The sequence below is a fragment of the Spea bombifrons genome, chromosome 5, assembly GCF_027358695.1.
Source record: "Spea bombifrons isolate aSpeBom1 chromosome 5, aSpeBom1.2.pri, whole genome shotgun sequence".
In the NCBI taxonomy this organism is placed as follows: Eukaryota; Metazoa; Chordata; class Amphibia; order Anura; family Pelobatidae; genus Spea; species Spea bombifrons.
The window spans coordinates 107,951,147-107,960,418 of NC_071091.1; the positions used below are offsets into that span (position 1 = coordinate 107,951,147).

Below are 9,272 nucleotides of genomic sequence, written 5' to 3' on the forward strand. Positions count from 1 at the left end.
CTCGTTGTATGACTACTGTAATTTTTTTTGTGTGTGTATTTGTTGGGTGTAACTGCCTGATCTGCTAAATCAGCCGTCAGCCGGCAGGTGGTTAATGTCCCCGAGCTGGCATGGCGGAGAATACGTGTTCCATAAAGCTGTGGCCGAGCTCTTGCCCCCATTTCCGTGTCCGGTGTCTTATTGGGGAAGAGTAAAGTTATTCTGCTGATAGCTGTATGGATGCTCTAGGCCTAAACAGTCATGGAATTAGACAGTAAGCAAATATCCACAAAAACAGAATAAATATTGAGTACAAATTTGTGTTCAAAATAATGCAATAAAGGATTTAGTTAATTTTTATTATGTTATTTGATACACAGAGTAAAAACTGATCGAAGGCCGCAATCAAATCTAATATCATTGGGTTCTACAGCACTAAATAATATGTATAGAAACAGCAGGAAACGGCTTTATAAATTAAACGGGGTGAATAAAACCTATAATTCTTCTTCTAAATGCCCCCCTCAGTTACACAAATACCCCGCAATAGGGCACGAAGTCACATAAAAAGTCTGGGTAAAACGAAGTGCAACGGACTGGACACCATTTAACTTAAAAATATGGCCGGCATTCTCCTTCAAAGCATTTACCCCCCAATATTTCAGCTGTGCAAATCGGGATACCTGTGTTGGGGGTGTGGCTAGAGGCATGGGTGGGTGGGGTCGGATTCAGGAGTAGGCGGGGCTACCACTGGGAACACCCACCTACCTTACCTGAAGAGCCATCTAACGGCGCTCAGGTGCAGAGCCTCGCAGGGAGGCCATGTTGGAGGTCTATGCAGCACCAACTGGCAGATAAGCCCCACGACAATGGGACCGCTGAAAGTGGGAGAGTGCCTGAAAATCAGGACTGTCCCATGAAAACAGGGATATTCGAGTGGTGTGTTTTAAAGGGCTAGTCCTATAAAGCACTTTAGGCAGGAAGGAAGGGGCTGCCAGTGATCTCACAAATTTAATCAAATCATATAAAAAATGAGTGGGGGACGTCGTTAGACTCGGAGCAAAGCACAGATGATAGCTATAGATGCCGCCAATGTTCTGTAGCTGCCGGTAACGGCGCCAGAAGAGTTTGCTGTGCTGTTGCTGGCGTATAGCCCCCTGTTGTTGCACAGGTCGATGGTGCAGCAAAACACAGGCTTATCATTTCCCAAGGCGTATGGGTCGTTCTCCACACAAGATGTGGCACAGCTTCTGGTAACCATCTCCTCTCCATTAAAAGGGAAACCTGAATACAAGAAGGAGAAAGGAATTAAATAATCAGATTTGATCATATCATGATTCTTCAGCCTACCCATCAACATTTCAGGACATCTGTGTTGGAGGGTGTGGTGGGGCGGAGGTGGGTGTGGGAGGAGCTAGATTGGGGGAAGGCGTGGTAGGGGCAGGAGCACCCGCCCACCATAATCGAAGAGCCCCCACAGAGGGTCGTCAGGACCCAACCCTAAAATTCACTCAGTGCAGACTGCATTGGAATCCTCCTGTTAGCCCAAGCAGGAAGTTGTCGCCCACTTCCTGTTCTCTCCCAGAATTGTTTTTGCAGATGAAGCATGAGCCTCTAGCTCTAGAGATTGTTTCTGGCCGCGCAGGTCCCTCTGTAACTCATTATCACAAATATCTTAGGGCGAGGCTGTAACTTAAAGGGCCAGACCCTCCGTAAACGTCATTTGCTGCATGAGTAGACCACCATCACCTTTTAGGAGTGTCACAGAGACAAAAGAAGAGGGGGGGGGTTATTGCATTGGTAAAGCTGGTGCTATTTTATTTATTTTTTGAGAAATTAATGTATAAAGAGATTTTCCAATAACGTACCCACTTGTGGACTGTATACGACTGTTTTACAAACTTTAGATTCCGGAGAGCAGACCATTTCATCCCGGCAGTCTCTGCTTTGGGTTACTTCGTAGCAAACATGGCACTTCAAGGAGAACGCTTAAAGAGAATTAACAAAACAAATTATTATTAGAGCTGAAGATATGGCTTCCTACAGCAAAAGATACATTCACCCTATGGCACTGGGGCCAAAAGATACATTCACCCTATGGCACTGGGGCCAAAAGATACATTCACCCTATGGAACTGAGGCTGAAGACAGGTTAATCCTATGGCACTGGGGCCAAAGGTACGATAACCCTTTGTCTCTGGGGCCAAAGATACATTCACCCTTTGGCACTCGGGCCAAACATACGTTACTCCTATGGCAATGGGTTCAAAAGATACATTATCCTGGCAATCAGGATTTGTTGCTTGACTTTAAGAATCTGCTGTGCATCTGGAGAATATATATACAGAAACCCGGTGAATATTACCCATTCATCCTGTGAATTTGCCCCTACACACTATGAAACTGTACCATTCGACCCGATTAGCTGTCCTTTTACACATGGAATCTGCCCCTTCCAGTGGAGAACCCGATCTTTTCATCCGGTTTATCTGCCCCTTAAAATTATCCAATGAATCTGTAGCGTTCACCTTTAGAACGTGCCCTTTCCCCTAGAGAATCTGCCTCGTTCCCCAAAGAACAACACAGAAACTCGTAAGAAGATTTTTCTATATGAGTCTGGTTACATTCTACACAATGAACAACGGCCATAGCGTGCATAGCGATTTGACGAGTGTGATACTTGCTGCTTTATAATAATGGCTTATGCTTTGTTATAAGGATGGACCTCCTCTCAGTACAGGAGGAGAGTTTATTTAGGAGGAGGAGAAATGTTAGAACCAGAGGCCATAATCTAAAACTAGAGGGTCAGAGGCTTACAAGGAACAGAAGGTGGTTTTACTTTATTGAGAGGGTGGTAGATAAGCGGAACAGCCTCCCAGCAAAAGTGGTAGAGGGTAATACAGTGAGGGTATTAAACATGCATGGGATAGACATACGGCTCCTGAATCTAAGATGAGGCCAACGTTTGGATTTGGGTAAACTTACTTTATTAGCTTTCAGAAAAAAAAACTGCTTTGTTATTAAAGACAAATAGAATTTGCCAGCAGATCAGACTCACCCAGTCCATCCAGTTTCTCCTGCCATAAAGACTCAAACCTTAATCAGTCGTTGGTTTCGTCTTAGATTCCGGAGCCGTATGTCTATCCCATGCATGTTTAATACCCTCACTGTATTACCCTCTACCACTTTTGCTGGGAGGCTGTTCCACTTATCTACCACCCTCTCAATAAAGTAAAACCACCTTCTGTTCCTTGTAAGCCTCTGACCCGCACTGAGCTTTATGCAATGCTAATGAAGTCCGTCCTCCATAGACTTCCATTAGTCTGGGCTATTGCTCCCCACAGGCAGTATTATAAGGAGTCGGGGGGGTTTAGTAGATCGGGGGTCAGATAACGGATAAAAACAAATTCGATGGTTCCCCTTTAAGTAAGACGGGGTCCTGAGTGTATTTGACGTTATTGCACTAGGTCATGGGAAAATTAAAAAGCTTGAAGAGCGCAGCATAAGATAGACGCCCCAGATGGGACATTGCGTGATGTGGCCACACAAGAGCACTCAAACTTATTTACTTAGCCAGAGGTTTTTAATTTAAAGCACTTTAAAGAAATCATGCAGTGAACATGATGTTTAGATTAAATGTGGATCAACACACCCTTATAATCCTCTTACATCTCCTTCCTTCATTAAACACTGGCCGAGCTCCAGAGATACTCAGATGAACTATCCATGATGGTGAGAGCCGATGACAATGTCTTATACTGAGATTTGGTTCTTATGGGCCCTCCACTTATAGAAAATACATGCATTGCTTTCCTTTGAGATATATATATATATTTTTTTTTAATTATTATTTTTATTATTATTTTTTATTATTATTATTATTTTTAATATTATTTTTTATTATTATTTTTAATATCAATAAAACAATTTCAACCTACTTGCTTTGAGGTTTTGAGCACTATGGGTCTAAACATGAAATTCTGACTTACATAGGAGAATCTATCCATGCTCATGCTCAACAAGTGCCATTTCTCGTTCTGCTTACCATGGAGTTATTATTAATATTATTTTGCGTCACTAATTTTGACGTAATATTTTCACGATCTTATTTGTCTAAGGATGGGTATTTTTTTATTTTGTATTTTATTTTTTTGGAAAATTCAACCTTAGGACTGTAATTTTTCTTGAATATTTAAGGATAAACTCAACAAAAATATAAAAACGTTAAATTGTGTCCAACTATTTTCATTAGTTGGGTGTTAAATATATTAATAGCCTTTCAGCTGATACCTTTTAAATTTAAAAATGAACATTTTTTTTTTTTGAAAATCCACATATTTGACAGTTCTTAGATCTCTTCAGCGGAACAATATATATATACAGTATATAATTTATATATATATGGATATCTCAAGTAGTCATTTTATAAATTAAAAAAACTATTCCGAAAAATAAAAACACAATTTTCCCCCCAAATACAAAGAGATTTTGCCATTTTGATTACTTAAAACGTAGCATGTCACATTACATGTAGCATTACCTAGGCATTCCTCTTCTAAAGCTACACCATAAAATGTATATATATATATTTAAAAGTTTTATTCTAATAATCTGCTTTTCTTACCTAAATCCAAAGAAAGCGCTGCCAGCAGGAGATGCATGGTAATGGTCTTCATTTTACTGTCTCAAGGGATAAAAATGAGCAAAGATCAGCTTTCGGGACGTTTATTTTTTGACCGTCTCCCTCAGAAAACATCTATAAAATGCGGATGAGCAGGTGGAAAAGTACTGCTGGATACCATTACATCTGGGGTTATATTACAGGTAAATTCCCATGTATGAACAGCAGAGACGTGTGTTTTATAAACCAAAGCGGATTGGCTCATTTACAACGGTCCCAGGACCTCTGATTTCCTACTTCTAACCTCGATTAGCGGAGAAGTCCCATCACCCGCCCAATGCTGTTTTTAACGAAGTATTAAGTGCGTAAGTAATTCATAAAGTTTTGTAATACTTGACCAATACCAAAACCCCCCAACCCAATAAACACACGGACAATAAACAAATTGTTAAGACAAGAAAGTCATTGCCAGAATTGCCACCAAAAGTAATACAGTTCATACATTCCTCCACTGTTTTCCGATCATCCCCCTGACAATGACGCCCCTTCCCATACATATAACAACCCCATTAACCCCAACACCAAAAACAATCGGGAAACAGCCTACCGAGACGCACCTTTCCCACACCAGGTTCTGAGCCACAGACCAGCTTGAAACCACCAACACCAACCAAACACGGATTAATCAACCATTATTCCACCCCCACCTTACACTGACCAGCCAACCACTGTGAGGCTGACGAGAAGACCCTTGGTCACCAAACTAGTAACTGGGGGGGGAGGGGGGGTTGAGGGAAGATTCAGGTAAGAAAAACTGATAAGAAGTGACAGTCACAAAATGGAGGGACCTATTTATACAGGACCTTCCAAAGTCCCTTAACCAATGTCACTTAACCCCATTATCCTAATCCCACCTCGTCACCTAGTAGAGGCTCCTTTCACTTAGCTGCACTGTTCCATTGGCTACATTATCTTAAATGGTTAATTTGGCTTATCACCCACATTTCATGTTCCTCTGGAACACTTCTGTCTTCTCCTCATGACTTGGAAGCCTTCTGTTCTTGGAAGACTGCAAAGATGACATTACACAACAAGAATGCAACTTCATTGGGTAAATCCGGGTATCAGAAGCTCCTTGCATGAAGGCACATATTGCGGAAAAAAGGCAGCAGAATTTTGCCTTGTTTTCACCAATAGGCGTCTTCACACAAAGGGGGGCTTAATTCAGCTGAGGATATCCCTGTCCCACCGGGTCCTTGGCCCGACTTCCGTTGAGGAAGCAAGAAAAGCCATGGAAAACTTCAGGTCTGTTTTCCTACACACTTCCCAATTTTCTGTGTATATTGATATTTGTATAATAAATCGATGGGCTCCTCTCTATGGTGGAATGCATCTTTGGGTCCCGTTTGTGTGTTTTTTTACACTCAGGATGAGTTTGTTATAGTGGGAATTAAGACAACAGGAGATCAGAATGGTCTTTATGCTGATGGCGCCACCACTTTGACTACAGAGCTTACAACAGAAAACTGGGCTGGAAAAGAAAGCTTTTCCTGGACAGAGGATCTGGCTGATGTTTAAAAAGAGCCACTTAGAACCCTCTTTTACATGAGACATTAAGTGTAATTTTTTTCATGGGTCTTGGAAGGACCTCTGCAAACATTTGTAACTTTAGTTTCACTGGTGCAGGCAATAATAATTAATTATCGTTTATTTTCCCTTCTCCAGACACCATTAGTCAGATGTAGTAATCATCATTGTGTTCATAGAGGTGGGACAACACGTTAAACATTCTTTATCACCAAATCCCATTACACGGGTACATTATTTCTCAGTGATCTGCCCTATAATGTTCCGCATGATTTTTCACAGTCTACGTTGGAAAATTCCACAGAGAAAAATCTAACGGAAAAAAGTGGAAAAGCAGCATTCTGAAGAACAATGCTATATGCAGTCATAGCCAACGCACTTCGCCTGCATGCAAAAGCGATTAACCACTTTGTTTATGTGGTATAAATGATGACACTGCAAGCTGTTAGTGTACAGTAGCCATATTGGGAAATACAGGACTGACAACGGACACAGGAAACAGGAAGTAACAGAAGGGTAACCCATAGGAACAGCCAAGGCTAAAGTACCACATCATGGAAACGGGACTTTGAAGGCGTTTTCAGCTAGATATATATACATTCTGAGCACTGACAGGTGATGCGAATAACACGGATGATCTTGTTAACATGGCTACTGTCACTGGGTGGGATATATTAGGCAGCAAGTGAAAATTTCGGCCTCAAAGTTGATGTGTTAGAAACTGAAAAAATGGGCAGCGTAAGGATCCGAGTGACACTGACGAGGGCCAAATTGTGATGGCAAGACGACTGGGTCAGAACATCTCCAAAACGGCAGCTTTGGTGGGGGGTTCCCGGTCTGCAGTGGTCGGTACCAATCAAAAGGTGAACTTCTGACAGGGTCATTGATGCAGGTAGGGGGGCGAATGCTGGCCTGTGTGGTCAAATCCAACAAACAAGCTACTGTAACTCAAATTGCTGAAAGAGTTAATGTTGGTTCGGATAGAAAAGTGTCAGAACACACAGAGCATCGCAGTTTGTTGCGTATGAGGCTGCGCTGCTGCAGACCAGTCAGGGAGCCCACGCTGACCCCCTGTCCACTGCCGAAAGCGTCTACAATGGGCACGTGAGCAGAAGAACTGGACCGCGGAGCGATGAAAGGAGGTCTGGTCTGATGAATCACGTTTTCTTTTACATCATGTGGATGGCTGGGTGCGTCGCTTACCTGGAGAACACACGGCACCGGGATGCATCTATGGAGGCCGCGCCTCGCAACTTACAGGACATAAAGGATCTGCTGCTAACGGCTTGTTGCCGGATACCACAGCACAGCTTCAGAGGCCTAAAATACTGGCATGTTAAATGCCCATGGGGCATTTATTTGATTTGATGGGGTAAATTGAATTGGCCGGGTTGAACAATGTCCCAATTAACACAGGGGAAGGAAGACCACATGTCTAATTTCCAATTTGAAAAATGCACACGGTCCAAATGTGTCCTTTTAGCCCCCAAAAACCCGACAAACCCATGCATGTGGGGTATCACTGTAATCAGGAGATGTTGCTGAACACATATTGGGGTGTTGTGTGACAGCAACATATAACAGGAGCTGTAAATTCATACATAATATAGGTGTGTGGGGAAAAATACACACACAAAAAATACTACTGCTTAACAATGCTGGTGGTAAAATGTGTCCATGCAAAGAGTTAAAATACCAGCATTTGAAATACCCTGGGGTGTCCAGTTTTCAAAAATATATGACTTGATGGGATAAATTGCATTGGCCGGCTTCAAATATACCCGAAATAGCACATGGGGGGAAGAATTACCAGATTCGGAAAAAATGGTTTTGAAATAGCAAAACGCTACCTGTACTTATTGCCCCATAACGTGCAGAAAAAAGCAAAAAAACATAAAAACATTGGGTATTTCTAAACTCAGGACAAATAGTAGAATCTATTTAGCAGGTTTTTGTCATTAGCTTTTATAGATGAGTAAAAACATTTTCAAGTAAAAGCTGGAAAACAATTTTCACCATATTTTATACTTTTTTATAGTAAATAATATGATACAATCAAAACAATCTAAAGAAAGCCCTTCTTGTCCTGAAAAAAACAATATATAACTTGTGTGGGTTCAGTAAACGGGAAAGAAGAACATTACAGCTAAACACGAGCAGCGCAGAAATGTTAAAACGGCCATTGTCACAAAGGGTACAAAAAATAAAAACAGCCTTTGTCACGAAGGGGTTAAAGAGCTCCGGAGAGCAGTCACAAGAGCCACTGCAAGAGATTTTGCCTCTCACAAAATGATTTTGCCTCTCCCTTTAAAAAAATCTCCCCAGACCCTCCTGTATTAAGGTACAGGTACTGTATCAACCATGCAAGTCAATGGAGCACAGCTTACTAAAATATTTTTTAACCCCTTAATGACAAAGCATTGTTTTCAATGGGTTTAGGGGCCACCCATTGTCCTTAAGGGGGTTAAAAAATGGGGAAAAAATGTAAAATATTGGTAACATTTAAAAACAATTATGTAGTAATGTCACCATCCAGTTCCAACAAAAATGTGAACAATAAAATAATAAAAAGTTTATTTCTATGAGCAAGTGCTAAAATTAGCACTGTATCTTCCCAAAAATCCATGGAAAGAGTTAAAACACAAGCATTTCAAATACCCAAGGGGTGGCCTCCCCCGGGTTAGCCCCCCATATTAAGAATTTTAACAAAAGATCATTGCATTTGTTAGATTGGGTTAGATCAACTGTTTTTTTTAGATCTCTAAAATAAGCAATATTAACAATCTTTTTGGGGGGGGGCTAACCTGTAGCCAACCCCCCCTCAGCAAAAAGTTCAACAAAATGATTACTGATAATGATAGCTCCGCGTTAGATCAGGTTTGGTCAGACAAAATTTTTGTTAGATCTAGTCTAATTACGGAGATATTGCATATTTAATGAGGGGGGGTTGGGGGGGCTGGCCCTCCCTCAACTGAAATTTGGAAAAAAAATTAATGGATTTTGGTAGATATTCGTTAGATCCGTTTTTTTTTCGTTAGATCTATCTTGTACTTAGTGCCCTACAACTTACAAAAAAACACAAAAA

At 41.3% G+C, this 9,272-nt stretch overlaps 1 protein-coding gene across 1 annotated transcript; it reads right to left on the minus strand.

Moving 5' to 3' along the window:
* Positions 1–307: 307 nt before the first annotated feature.
* LOC128497270 (secreted Ly-6/uPAR-related protein 1-like) lies at positions 308–4,730 on the minus strand. The gene is made up of 3 exons (XM_053467244.1): positions 4,604–4,730; positions 1,848–1,967; positions 308–1,263 (listed from the first exon to the last, which is right to left on the minus strand). Exons 1-3 carry the CDS (start codon positions 4,653–4,655, stop codon positions 1,028–1,030), a joined length of 408 nt encoding a protein of 135 aa, XP_053323219.1. The 5' UTR covers positions 4,656–4,730; the 3' UTR covers positions 308–1,027.
* Between the last annotated feature and the right edge of the window lie 4,542 nt (positions 4,731–9,272).

Coding starts and splice junctions, on each gene's coding strand:
- LOC128497270 (XM_053467244.1), bottom strand. CDS start 4,655: ATGAAGACCATTACCATGCATCTCCTGCTGGCAGCGCTTTCTTTGGAT. Junction 1,968..4,603: donor AGCGCTTTCTTTGGATTTAG/GTAAGAAAAGCA, acceptor ATTCTCTTTAAG/CGTTCTCCTTGAAGTGCCAT. Junction 1,264..1,847: donor CGTATACAGTCCACAAGTGG/GTACGTTATTGG, acceptor TCTTGTATTCAG/GTTTCCCTTTTAATGGAGAG.